At 39.1% G+C, this 14,701-nt stretch overlaps 1 protein-coding gene across 2 annotated transcripts in view; it reads right to left on the bottom strand.

Moving 5' to 3' along the window:
• Positions 1-14,366, bottom strand: part of LOC118361762 (melanoma receptor tyrosine-protein kinase-like) — a 57,347-nt gene extending 42,981 nt beyond the window's left edge. Inside the window, exon 1 of one of the 2 annotated variants that reach the window (XM_035741959.2) lies at positions 14,199-14,366. In XM_035741959.2, coding sequence (XP_035597852.1) covers positions 14,199-14,277 — 79 coding nt within the window. In that variant the 5' untranslated portion in view covers positions 14,278-14,366. The remainder of the gene's footprint in view (positions 1-14,198) is intronic. The other variant, XM_052483773.1, reaches the window with a different exon arrangement.
• Positions 14,367-14,701: the final 335 nt, after the last annotated feature.

The following is a 14,701-nucleotide window of genomic DNA, read 5'->3' as shown; positions in this document are numbered from 1 at the left end:
GCAGACTCATCCTGACATGACCCTCCAGCATGACAATGCCACCAGCCATACTGCTCATTCTGTGCGTGATTTTCTGCAAGACAGGAATGTCAGTGTTCTGCCATGGCCAGCGAAGAGCCCAGATCTCAATCCCATTGAGCACGTCTGGGACCTGTTGGATCAGAGGGTGAGGGCTAGGGCCATTCCCCCCAGAAATTTCCGGAAACTTGCAAGTGCCTTGGTGGAAGAGTGGGGTAACATCTCACAGAAAGAAGGTCAGGTCGCAGTTGAAAATGACAACTTGTTCTCAGCTAGCCTACCTGGTTAAATAAAGGTGAAATAAAATAATAATAAATAAAAAAAGAACTGGCAAATCTGGTGCAGTCCATGAGGAGGAGATGCACTCCAGTACTTAACCTGTCTGGGAACCCCTCGCCAACAGCCAATGAAATTGCCGGGCGCCAAATACATATCAACAGAAATCTCATAAATCAAATTTCTCAAACATACAAGTATTAGGCACCATTTTAAAGATAAAATTCTCATTAATCCAGCCACAGTGTCTGATTTCAAAAATGCTTTACACCGAAGGCTCCACAAAAGATTATGTTAGGTCACCACCAACTCACAGAAAAACCCAGCCAGTTTTCCAGCAAAAGAGAGGAGTCACAAAAAGCACAAATAGGGATAAAATGAATCACTAACCTTTGATGATCTTCATCAGATGACACTCATAGGACTTCATGTTACGCAATACATGTATGTCTTGTTCGGTAAAGTTCATATTTATATCCAAAAATCTCATTTTAGATTGGCGTGTTATGTTCAGTAGTTCCAAAACATGCAGTGATTTTGCAGAGAGCCACATGAATTTACAGAAATACTCATTATAAATGTTGATGAAAATACATGTGTTATACATGGAAATATAGATAAACTTTTCCTTAATGCAACCGCTGTGTCATATTTGTTTTCAACTTGACGGAAAAAGCATAATCTGAGTACGGCGCTCAGAGCCCAAAACAGCCAAAATAAATATCTGCCATGTTGCGCAGTCAACATTAGTCAGAAATAGCATTATAAATATTCATTTACCTTTGATGATCTTCATCAGAATGCACTCCCAGGAATCCCAGTTCGACAATAAAAGTTTGATTTGTTCCATAAAGTTAATCAATTATGTCCAAATATCTTCTTTTTTTTAGGGCGTTTGGTAAACAAATCCAAACACGCGTTCAGGTCCAACCGAACATCGGACGAAAAGTTCAAAAAGTTATATTACAGGTCGTAGAAACTTGTCAAACTAAGTATAGAATCAATCTTTAGGATGTTTTTATCATAAATGTTCAATAATGTTCCAACCGGAGAATTCCATTGTCTGCAATGGAACGAGAGCTACCTCTCATGTGAAATGCGCATGACTGAGAATGAGGCTGCTGCCAGACCCCTTAGTCAAACAGCTCTCATCCGGCCCCCCTTCACACTAGAAGCCTGAAACAACGTTGTAAGGAAGGTTGACATCTAGTGGAAGCCATAGGAAGTGCAAAATGACCCATACCCCACTGTGTATTCGATAGGGGCTGAGTTTAAAAACAACAAACCTCAGATTTCCCACTTCCTGTTTGGATTTTTTCTCAGGTTTTTCCCTGCCATATGAGTTCTGTTATACTCACAGACATCATTCAAACAGTTTTAGAAACTTCAGAGTGTTTCCTATCCAATACTAATAATAATATGCATATATTAGCATCTGGGACTGAGTAGGAGGCAGTTTACTCTGAGCATGCTCTTCATCCAAAAGTGAAAATGCTGCCCCCTATCCCAAAGAAGTTAATGCAGCTGGTGGCTGCACCAGATACCGACTGTTACTTTTGATTTTGCCCCCCCCCTCCCCCCTCTATTGTTCAGGGACATATTATTCCATTTCTGTTTGTCACATGTCTGTGGAAGTTTATTTCTCAGTTGTTGAGTCTTGTTATGGGGCGGCAGGGTAGCCTAGTGGTTAGAGTGTTGTACTAGTAACCGAAAGGTTGCAAGTTCAAATCCCCGAGCTGACAAGGTACAAATCTGTCGTTCTGCCCCTGAACAGGCAGTTAACCCACTGTTCCTAGGCCGTCATTGAAAATAAGAATTTGTTCTTAACTGACTTGCCTAGTAAAATAAAGGTAAAATAAAAAAATAAAAAAAATGTTCATACAAATATTTACATGTTAAGTTTTCTGAAAATAAATGCAGTTGACAGTGAAAGGGCATTTCTTTTTTTGCTGAGTTTATATGTTTTGACTATGAAAAGTTTAGAATCTAAGGTAACACAATGTAATTTAGTCTCCTCAACTTGTTCAACTACCACACCATTCATTACCAGATTCAGCTGAGGTCTAGAACTTAGGGAATGATTTGTATCAAATACAATGCTCTTAGTTTTAGAGTTTTATGTTCAGGACCAGTTAATTACTGCCCACCCATTCCAAAACTGACTGCATCTCCTTGTTAAGGGTTTCAGTGAATTAATTAGCTGTGGATGCTGACACGTATATGTTTGAATCATCAGCATACATGGACAAACAGGCTTTGTTTAATACCAGTGGCATGTCGTTGGTAAAAATAGAAAAAAGTATAGGGCCTAGAGGACGGCCCTGCGGTACACCACACCCTACATGTTTGACATTAGAGAAGCTTCCATGAAAGAAAACCCTCTGAGTTCTATTAGATGCATAGCTCTGAATCCACAATATCACAGAGGATGAAAACCCATAAAACACATGTTTTTTTCAACAGGTTTTGGTCAATAATATCTTCTTATTATCCTTTTCTTTCAACCAATCATCAGTCATTTGTTTCAGTGCAGTACATGTTGAGTGCCCTTCTTTATAAACATGCTGAAAGTCGGTTGTCAATTTGTTCACAGAGAAACAGCTTTGTGTTTGGTCAAACAATTTTTTCCAACAGTTTTCAAGAGTTGGCATGCAAGCTGATTGGTCTGCTGTTAGAACCAGTAAAGGCCGCTTTACCACTCTTGGCAAGCGGAACAACTTTGGCCTGAGGACAAACACCTTCCTCTCAGATTAAGAAAATAACAGATATAGGAGTGGCCATAGAGTCAGCTACCATCCTCAGTAGCCTTCCATCTACAGTATGTTGTCGATGCCAGGAGGTATGTCATTATTCATCGATGACAATAATTTTTCCACCTGTCCCACACTAACTTTACAAAATTCAAACTTTTTTTTCTTATTTTTTTTCTTATGCATGAATACAATGGCTCACTGTTCATTGTTGGCAATTCCTGCTTCAGTTTGCCCACTTTGCCAATGAAGTAATCACTTGATGACTATTGGCCTGGGTCTGTCACCTGGGCCGGTGTTGGGTTTTCCAGTCCTGTGGGCGCACTCCAACTCAATCTTCCTTTGGTCCAATTTCAGTTTCTCCGATATCATTTCCCTCACTTTGTCCTCAGACTCCATCCAGGTCTCATGTGGAGATTCTACAATTCCATCTACAACAATGTTGTTCCGCCTTGATTGTCCCTCAAGATAATCAGATTTCTCTGTCATTGTTATCGTGAATTCACATCCAGAACTAATGTCCTCACTCAATGACTTACAGACTGTTGTCATCTTGCCATTTTCCTGTTTAAACTCATCGAGCTGACCCTGGGAGAACTGCAAACTGTTCTTCAGGTCCTGGACCTCTCTGGTCAGGTCGTCCATTCTTTTATTAGTTGACTCTACCAGTATTTGGACACAACACAACAAGCTATTTTCTTATTGCTGTAACAACTGTTTGTAGAACTCTTTTCGTTTGTTTAAAAGATCCTTCACCTGTGATAGAGAGACCCCACTGTCCTCAACGATACTCCCATTGGATTTGGTCTTTATCATGGTAGCAACGTAGGCTATGCTGTTACTCCCTGCAATTCCAGACAGGGCAGGTCACAGGGAAGATGGAAACAGCAACAAATCCCTGGACAGATAGCAGCAGTCCCAGCAACTGATGCCAACCGCGTCACGGGATCCAAATCAAAAGGTAGCTAGCTAGTAACCAAACTTTTACAATACAACACTTTTTCAGACACTTTCAAAACTTTATAAAACAACAAACTGACGGCTGCCTCATTCAACAGCACTATTTTTTACTGTAGTTTAATCGGTGGGTCTTCTAAGGAGAATGGCCCGATAGCCTGCCTATCTCTGGTACAATAACGTTAGGGGAATCCACCCTGCTGAGTGAGTATGCACAACAGACCTGGGTTCAAATAGTGCTAAAAATCTTTCAAATCTTTTGAATGTTTGCTTGAACCTGCCTTGAGAGCCAGATGGGTTGTGTTGGCACTTTTGGGACTATTCCATTGGTTCAATTGTGCCAGGTATGCTCAGTCAAGCACAGCTAAAAGTATTTCAATATTTTTTACACTACTAGAATCCAGGTCCGGTGCTGTGTGGACAGTGCATGAAAGGTGTTGAAAGGATCTGATTTTTTATTTTATTTTGCATAAACAATCCCACGAGGCACTAATATAAATATGCTGTGGACTGATAAAAATCGAACTCTTTCTCCCCTAAAGCCTGCAGATGAAAAGCGTGTAAATCTCAGTGGCAGGCAGTGGACTGCATTTGAAGTAGCAGCACATGGCTCAGTTAATTGGCCAACAGATTTATCCCCTGTGTTCCCCTGTCAAGGCCAGAGAACTTGGACTTTCTGTTGTTTATCCTCATTCAAAAGGCTGTCGACCCCGTTTTCTGTGTTTGGCCGTTCAACCCTTGGTTTTATCTTTAACACTTTTTTCTTTCACCATGGTCTTCTTTATATATCCCTCTCTCTGTGTCTACTATGGGAACGTGGTATCAGCAAGAATAGAGGGTGGTACCGATTCCAAATGTTTTTTTAGAGTTTTACCATCTGTTGAATTATAGGGGTGTGTTTGGCTAGCTTGGGTGCCAGTCTGTTTTGGCTTTAGCTAACTAGTTGTTGTCTTGCATTGGCAAGGCATTGATATGGCTAACGTTGTTGAATGCAGAAACAGTCAAGTACCCTGGCTAGTGCCTGGCAAGCAACCAAGTAAAACCAAAGTTAACATGTTAGTATGCATAGGCCTACATAGCACGCTACTACTTTTCTAAATTAAATAATCAGGAGAAATCATATTCTTGTGACTCTAATTTGACTTGATTACAATAATCATTTTTAAGGCATAATCTATAACCTGTCCCTCTACCATTTAACTGCATTCCTCTAAAGCCAAAAATGGATGTACCAATTCCAGATTATCTCTGTAACGGGAATGAACGTTGAAATACTGATGCTGTAAAGTTGCATGACTATTGTACCAATGCACAATGCATGCATAAACACAAATTAATTGGTCGTTTCCCGCAAGAAAAGGCAACTTTGCACTTGTTGGCACATCCCTCACCTCAAGTGTGGGTCATCAATTCACAACCATTCAGATCAGTATAAAAATAACACAGCTGCAGTCTTGGTGTCTATGCCCTAGTCAGACTCTACAATTGATGACACATGTATATTAGCAACCTGGGAAATCACTTTAAAATACAGAACACACCTTTCGTGTAAGTCCAACATTGGTCAAACAAACCTTTTGGGGGTGGGGGCAAATCAATAGGATTTACAGGATGTTATTTACATTGAAGCCCACCACCAAGCGTCACAAGAACGTTATTGATTTTGATCTAGAGCAGAAATTCTAAAGTGTTTTTCTCCTCCTCCCACATCAAGCACAGGATTCAAGTGAGCCATCTATCACTTGTTAAGTACAGTACATGTTCTTTGACAAACCCCTGCTATGGCAGTTCAGGGATGTTTGATTTCAGTGAAGACTGGAAGGTGGAATCTGTCAAAGTCAACACTGAACTGAGGCAGAGGCAGGTGACCCTGATGTTTCAACATGGCAATGAGGATCAAAAAAACAGGCCTTGTTTGTCAAAGCAGGAAGGAAGATTTAAATGGGAGGAAACAAACATGAGTAAAATGGCAGGGAATTGGGTTGAGGAAACATAATGAATTAGATCTTCAAACATATTAGCTTACTCTGTCACACATCCAGTAAGTCACAAATGCATTCACTCTTTCACGGACTCACTGTGCTGTCTCCCTTCTGACTTTATTTTGGATTCATTTCCTGTCTTTTGTGAAAAATAAGGTGTGGTTCACTACGCAATAGTAATCTTAGATCCAGATTCATTCTAAGAATTGGGTCTAAGTTGAGTCTTTCACAAAAAAACTGTAATCTGCTTTCTGACACCTGTGCTGAAACAGTAAGAGGGGCATGTCACTCTCTTAACGAATAGAAGGGCTTTTTAGCTTCTTATCTCAATAGGAACACAAAATCTGTTCTCTTCTAGGTGAATGTTTCGCATTTAATCACCATGACTGACTGGTCTGAATAATTTACATATGAAAACAACACCACGTAAGAAGAATCAACTCAGCGACAGGATTTTAGTTTTTCCCCTGCAAGCCAGTATTTCACAACACTTTGGACTCGAGATTTTGAGATCTGGCTTTAGATGTCTCCCTGTCTCCCACAGAGTATGTAGCGAGAGACAAGAATATTATTCACTGAGCAGTTCCCCTTTCAGTAAATGTTGCCAACAAAGACAGGAAGGTGTACCAGCAGCTTTATATTACATTTTTTAGAAAATTAAATTAAGGCTGCTTTAAATGAGATTAACGAGGAGGTGGAACATACATGTAGAGAAACACGTTTCAGATGAAATAAGATAGCGTAATGGTTTATTTGTTACTACAGAAGTGTTTTCTAAAATTCATATTACATCTCAAAAAGGACCATACATTCACAGTGTATACGGTGTATATTTGAGTTAAACCTGTTTTGACGCTGACAGGATTCAGGCAATTTGAAGAAAACAACTATATAACACCAATTTTATGATAGTATACTGGAAACTCAAGACAAGTGAGAATCTCTACTCCAGGGGCTGCCAGCACTCTTCCTGGAGAACTACTGGATAGGCAGGTTTTTGCTCCAGCCTTGTCCTAACACACCAGTATCAGCTTCGTATCTTGATTAGTAAAATTCCAGTGTAAAGCATGACTGGGGGAAAAGCCTTTACAGAGTGTAAAGCATGACTGGGGAAAAGGCCTTTCCAGAGTGTAAAGCATGACTGGGGGAAAAAGCCTTTCCAGAGTGTAAAGCATGACTGGGGGAAAAAGCCTTTCCAGAGTGTAAAGCATGACTGGGGAAAAAGCCTTTCCAGAGTGTAAAGCATGACTGGGGAAAAGCCTTTCCAGGGTGTAAAGCATGACTGGGGGAAAAAGCCTTTCCAGAGTGTAAAGCATGACTGGGGGAAAAAGCCTTTCCAGAGTGTAAAGCATGACTGGGGGAAAAAGCCTTTCCAGAGTGTAAAGCATGACTGGGGGAAAAAGCCTTTCCAGAGTGTAAAGCATGACTGGGGGAAAAGCCTTTCCAGAGTGTAAAGCATGACTGGGGGAAAAAGCCTTTCCAGAGTGTAAAGCATGACTGGGGGAAAAAGCCTTTCCAGAGTGTAAAGCATGACTGGGGGAAAAAGCCTTTCCAGAGTGTAAAGCATGACTGGGGGAAAAAGCCTTTCCAGAGTGTAAAGCATGACTGGGGGAAAAAGCCTTTCCAGAGTGTAAAGCATGACTGGGGGAAAAGCCTTTACAGAGTGTAAAGCATGACTGGGGAAAAGGCCTTTCCAGAGTGTAAAGCATGACTGGGGGAAAAAGCCTTTCCAGAGTGTAAAGCATGACTGGGGGAAAAAGCCTTTCCAGAGTGTAAAGCATGACTGAGGAAAAAGACTGCAGACCCAGCAGCCCTCCAGGAGGAGGGTTGAACACTCCTGTTCTATTTTAAAACACCAATGTCTGTAGTTATTTCTGGACATAAGTACAACATCAACAAATGTGTTAAATATTAGCCTGACCATGATCTTTTTAAACAGAGACATTGGTTTAATAATGCCTACAGTACTTCTCCTGGGAAAATGGTGGTATTTTCCCAAACAAAACTAATGCAGCATGATCTGTCCCATAAATTACTTTTATGATGATGTGCCAAATTAAAATAATGAGATCAAGCGCAGGGGACAACACAAAAATGTCTGTCTGCATTTTAAAAAATCTAAATGATAAAACTCTTCATTTTACAGTAAACATAATTTCATCTTTATTGTATAATTTTGTTCTGATCGGAATGTACAACTTTTTAAAAAATTCTCTGGTTAATTTCCCTCGTTTACTTGCCAAATAAGACTGCAGAGCTATTTCAATAACGAGTCCAGTAATGTTCAAGCAAAATAAGTCCATTGCAATTCAGCCAACAGATCAGCTGTGATTAGTGAGATATAATGCTATTGGACTAACACCGATAAGTGTTACAGAGTGGACACACTCCCAAGTGACCTCCCCCTGGGTGATACATTTGGATAATCAGGCTTGAAAACATTGTTCACACACTCAATAACAGATGATGCCTAAATGGCTAACAAGTTCTGTATTTACATTGTTCTTGAAATTGTATGTGGGATCAAATTTTAAATGTTAGTGTTTGGATTGATTTCTAATCCATTTCCAGTAAATAGTGATTTACGTGATTTATCTCAAAAGGTCGATTTAGTCTTGTGAAAACGGCAATGAGAAAGCTTGGCTTCTGGGTTGGAGAGGACTTGTAGTTCTGGGAATAGCCAACGTATGCTTGAGAAGACCCTAGAGCCAAATGCCAACGCTGGACAGTGCCCTTGTTGCGCCATAGACATAGGTGATTAGTACTAATGTTGTTGACACTGAAGTATTTAGGCAGATTATTGAAATCGATGCTAAACAACACTAAAACAATAAAAGCCAAGTCATGGAAGAAGAAAAACAAATATTTAAGTTATTTGTTGACCAGCTTGGATGCTGTTCAATTTACTGTCATATAGTGTCGTAAATCTGGGACCTCTTTCTGTAACTCTTTGTGGAGGGAGGTGTAAAGCTAAAATCTTGCTATATCCACTCGGGTCTTAGAAATTAATTATAAACTGTATACCTATTGATTCTTGAAGAATATAACTTATTTGCTTAGTTCAATGGTCGAAGCCCATGGGAACTCAAAATATAAGCTTGTTTACTCCAATAGTTGTAAACAATGTAAATGTAAACAAACACGGCATAGTATCCAAACATGGTTAAAACTATCATTTTGATATCATGGATGGTCAGTCCTTGCATCCATAGCTCTGTCTTAATTTGAGAGTGGTTACCTTTCACCAGTGCCGTCCCTCAGCTTTTTATGTTAACAGAGGTGGGGTGGCTGCTTTGTTATTGTTTAAGGATTCTAGCATTAATCTTGATGCACCCATGCCGTTAGCGGGATCATTTTCGTCAACATCCGCTGAATTGCAGAGCGCCAAATTCAAATTAAATGACTAAAAATACTGAATTTTCATGAAATCACAAGTGCAATATAGCAAAACACAGCTTAGCTTGTTGTTAATCCTCCTGGTGTGTCAGATTTTAAATTTAAAAAATTCAGTGAAAGCATACCAAGCGTTTATGTAAGGATATCTCTCTCAGCAGACAAAACATTACAAACAGCTAGCAGCAAAGTAGATTGGTCACGAAAGTCAGAAGAGCAATAAAATGAATCGCTTACCTTTGATGATCTTTGGATGTTTGCACTCACGAGACGCCCAGTTACACAATAAATGTTGCTTTTGTTCCATAAAGATTATTTTTATATCCGAAATATCTCCATTTGGTTGGCGCGTTATGTTCAGAAATCCACAGGCCCGAGCAGTCACGACGGAGCAGACAAAAATTCCAAATAGTATCCGTAAAGTTCGAAGAAACATGTCAAACATTTTTTACAATTAATCCTCAGGTTGTTTTTACAATATATAATCGGTAATATTTCAACCGGACTGTAGCTTCTTCAATAGGAGAGAGAGAGAAAATGTCTGCTCCACTCTGTTGGTGCATGCAAAACGCTGCTGACACCCAGCCATCCAATGACGCGATGTGATCTTTCTTGCTCATTTTTCAAAATAAAAGCCTGAAACTATGTCTGAAGACTGTTTACACTATGTGGAAGCCATAGGAAAAGGAATCTGGTTGATATCCCTTTAAATGGAGGATAGGCATGCAATGGAACAGGGAGAATCGTTTCTCTTTGGCACTTCCTGGTTGGATTTTCCACAGGTTTTCGTCTGCAATATCAGTTCTGTTATACTCACAGACAATATTTTGACAGTTTTGGAATCTTTAGAATGTTTTCTATCCTAATCTGACAATGATATGCATATTCTAGATTCTGGGCCTGAGAAATAGGCAGTTTCATTTGGGTACGTTTTTCATCCAAACATCAAAATACTGCCCCCTACACTCAAGAGGTTTTTAAGGTTCCTCCAGTCAAACTGATTAGGTGTCCTTTAGATAGTGGTCTAAAGAACATGTAAAAGAAAATATCAATAACATACCAATCAAAATCTTTCACTCATCGAGCTTTTAAAAAAACAAAATTTGATTGAAATGTTGACAACTTCCTTTCAATGTACTTCGATACTTAGGCCTCAATTCAGTCTGTATCACTGAAGTTCAACGTTACAGCATGATTGAAATTTAAAGGCAATGTTTTTTTTAGCGGAGACTGCATTCACGGTAAACGCATATCTCGGCTCAATCAGAAAACACCTTCACATTTCTATTACACTTCAGCAATCCAGATTGAAAAGAGCCCATACTTTCATGATTTGAAACAGAGGCGTTACAAGCATTCCAGAGTGCACAGTTTGATGGGTAGAAATACTGTCATAAATGGAGCCTAGGGAAATGCAGTCCAGAACATGAAGCCACACGTTTTTGGAACAGGTGAGGCAGACAAACATAAAGGAAAACTCCACCCAAAAACTGTCTTTTGGAGTTTTCCTTTAACTGATTTTCTAATCTTGAGGAAGAAAGAAAGAAATGTTTATTTTTCTCAAATGGATTCCTTTCGTTCAAATGTTTTGTGATAACTTTGTGTTGTTGATACGCAAGTACGCAAGGTCACAATTAAGGCGAGAGTTTACTGTCTTATTAGCATTGCATTTCAAACTGAAATACTTGATACTGTATGTGTTTTTATGAAGACCTGAACCAGACACAAAACTTGACATACAGACAGGATATATAGAGGATGTCCACATGAAGGCCATTTTAAACCCAATTACTTATGTCACAAACTGTCCGAACGAGTTCCACCTTACCTTCTCATTCTATAAAATAATTCAAAATCAGTTGTGTGCCATATCTGGTGTGTTGTTTTAACTCTTCCCCTGTACAATAGGTGAGACCTTTGGTGAGCCATAACACCACACCATTACAGTATGCTCCGTAGGGTTCTTAAAGTCCTGGAATGTTTGCAACCTGCCTGGATGTTCTGTCAATGGATTAAAAGCTGTTACATTGACTGTGTGACTCATTAAAGACCTACTACAGCTTTGCAGGACTGTCATTGTAACGTGTTTAGGTCTGATGAGCTCTGTATGGCTGGCTGCTTTGACTGTATTTAAAACTGTTCGAGGCCACAGACGGAGTGGCGTAACAAAACAAAACCCATGACGCCCCTTGACAAAATAAAATGACGATTAAATGCAGACAGCTGCCATTGAGAGTCTGGCAAGAGTTTTAGAGAACAATAACATTCATTGAATCAAAACAACAGCAAATGTTACTTCATCATCCCTGGTATAAACTGAACCAGTGTCATATGAACAAGACATTCCTAACATCAATTTGAGATGGGTCTTCCAATCAACTCTATGCACATTCTCTTTACGTGAATTAAATAACTGTGTTCATTTTATCAAGGACATTGTTACATTGCTATTATCACTCAGTTAATGAATTCTAAAAAGATATTGAGAACAGACCACAATTACACTGACATACTGTACCAATGATCCTTATTATTAACAATGCTAATTCTGTACATGTTTTCTTAAAGGTCTGTGTTATAGTGGAAACAGAGGGAACATTCCTAAGGAGTCAAGTTTATGACACAGGAACAGTCTTATCAATTCAGACAATGTACTGAAGATTAACACTAATTGGCATACACACACACACACACACACAAACCAGGATAATTTGGGTGTGGGCATTAAGCAAGGGTCCTTCCAAGATATACCTTTTGTTGAAGCTGTTGTGTCAGGCCAGACAAAGAAAAGGAACCGTCAGCTATTCTGACTCAAAAAAAGAACAATAACTCAATTATTTTCTCTCGTGATGAGAGGTCTTTTAATTACAGAAACAAATAAGAAAATCATGTCAGCATTATATAGCTCAATTATATAGCTCAATTATATAGCTCAATTATATAGCTCAATTTGAATCCATTTTAGTAACTAAAAAGGAAAATCTTCCTTCCCTTGTGCTCAATAGATTATTAAATAAATCAGTCTTTATAATGGCTCATTGTAGAATTTCCAAGTCCCTACATTTCCATCAAACACAACTGTGAATTCTTCCCGGCAGAACATGCTCTTTCTTCTATATCACAGTTTATAAATGACTGCTAAATATGTCTAATGTTGCTTTTTTTTTAACCAGTGATTTTTTAACACTCTCTGTATGACGGCACATTAAATTGAGAAATGTAAAATAGAATAGAATATATACTAACATGTTCCATCCATTTTGGTTAGAATGGAAATGCCTTTTGACCAAAACCCCCAAACAAAACCCCAACCAGATCACACATATCCACAACCTGCTAGCAAACAATCTGCTGTGTTTTGACAGACAGCTAACACTATGGCCAGATTAGAGGGTCTCCTACTGCAAGTGGAGGTCCACAGGGGAGCCAGGGGGACATGGGGCAGTCCCTGCTCCATAGGGGACAGCCGTCTGTCATCACCACCATCTGGACTGGAGACAAACTTTGGCACAACACCGTACCAGATTTTGTCTCCTCTTTCCCAGGGTTGGCGAATGTGCCAAGACAGTTTAGACAAGGAGGAGGGTTGGACAGTCCCACAGCAGCTTTGCAACTCCTTGTGAGTTACTTATGTCCATTTTACATTGACATTTGAGTCATTTAGCAGACACTCTTATACAGAGTGACCTACAGGAGAAAATAGGGTTAAGGGCTTTGCTCAAGGGCTCATCGACACATTTTTCACCTTGTCGGCTCTAAGTCTACTTTTTGGTTACTGACCCAATGCTCTTAACCGCTAGGCTATCTGTCGTTGGGTAAAAAATAAATAAAGATGACTTTTGCATTTTAATTTGAAGTTTGAGGTGTAATGTTTGATGTGTAAGGAGTGAAGCATTTTACCACTGTGTGATCCAAATTTTGCTTAATTTATTGTGTTTCTGTTCAGAATATGAAAATTATTATTTTGCTTAGAAATAGACTTAAATTAACTGTCCAGTGAAAATCTAAAAAGTTCCTATTTTGTTAACTAATAATGTTGTTGACTCATCATATACTCGTATTTGTAGCCAAAGTATAAATTTGAGAGAAAAACCATTGAAAAAAACCCACCTCAAACTTGTATCTCAAACAGACTATTTAAAAATGCTTGCTATTTCTTGATAGAGGATGATGTCATCCTCCTGAGGAGGACGAGCTGGCCAATCAACAGTCTACTAATATTTTTAATAACGGTATACGCCCACACCATTCCAACATCAGAAAACATGCCTTTTAATATACTTAATGACATTTTTGGGGGGGAAGGAAAACTATTTTATTCATATTCTTATGAATTATAGGTCATATTTAATAAAAACCTGGAAACACTGGACAATTACTTTAAGACAGTAATGCAGTGACAGGAACAACATTGTAGAGCTCTATGTAAATATCTGAAGCCATGAGGTAGGTGTTCAGAAAGGTAGGCTAAATAGCTTGCATATGTCAATACTATACTATTCTATTCATTTAAAAAAGTTTTTTTTAAAGTGCAATTTATTTAAGTGTATCAGCCTACATACATACTACTGTTTATCTTGTTCTACTGATCCATAGAGAGAGTTGCTTTTGAAATCATGTAAAACTTCTTCAGTATTAGGCAACATGCTGTCGGTGTCTCCTAAAAAATGTATATGTTATACTGTGGTAGAATTGTCATTCATAGTTGTCTATCATTCCGTTCAAGTAATTAGCCTAGACTGGCCTACTATTCCCTACTATTTCCCATTTTTACCAAATTCCCCACAAGCATATACGTGTAAAAAGTCGGTCTCACACTTACCTTTCTTGTCCGCTGTCAGTGTCATGCTGCAGCCCAGGCTGAACAAGGCAGCAATAACTATTCCACTTCCAGGTCGCATTGTTTCCAAAATGTGTTATATTCAATGAAATTGCAGGAGAAACTTGTCCATAGTCTTGGGCGAACAAAACTAAGTTTGTGTGATGTATCTACCCCGTTTTACGTCCAGGGGAGGTAATAGGTGTAGCCTGTTTGGGTGGGACTTAGTTGCGCTGGCTCTCTCTTTCCCGGAGAAGGGTCCTCTCTTTTCTTCCTCCAGAATAGCAGTCAGAGCAACTTTCAAGTGTTTTGACGTCATTCGGAAGGAGGATCGTTCGACAGCAATGCAGGTAAGTAGAAAGTTATTTCAATCATTGCCTTTCACAGTCATAGGCTTTGCCTCAAATATTTAAACCTTCAAATTACATGTTGTTTCGGTTGTTTATGTTCGTATTGTAAAGTAGACTATGTATGACTAGGCTACTTTATTGCAAGCTATTGTTTAA

Source organism: Oncorhynchus keta, chromosome 28 (assembly GCF_023373465.1).
Source record: "Oncorhynchus keta strain PuntledgeMale-10-30-2019 chromosome 28, Oket_V2, whole genome shotgun sequence".
Classification (NCBI taxonomy): Eukaryota; Metazoa; Chordata; class Actinopteri; order Salmoniformes; family Salmonidae; genus Oncorhynchus; species Oncorhynchus keta.
This window is presented reverse-complemented; position numbering and strand designations above follow the sequence as displayed.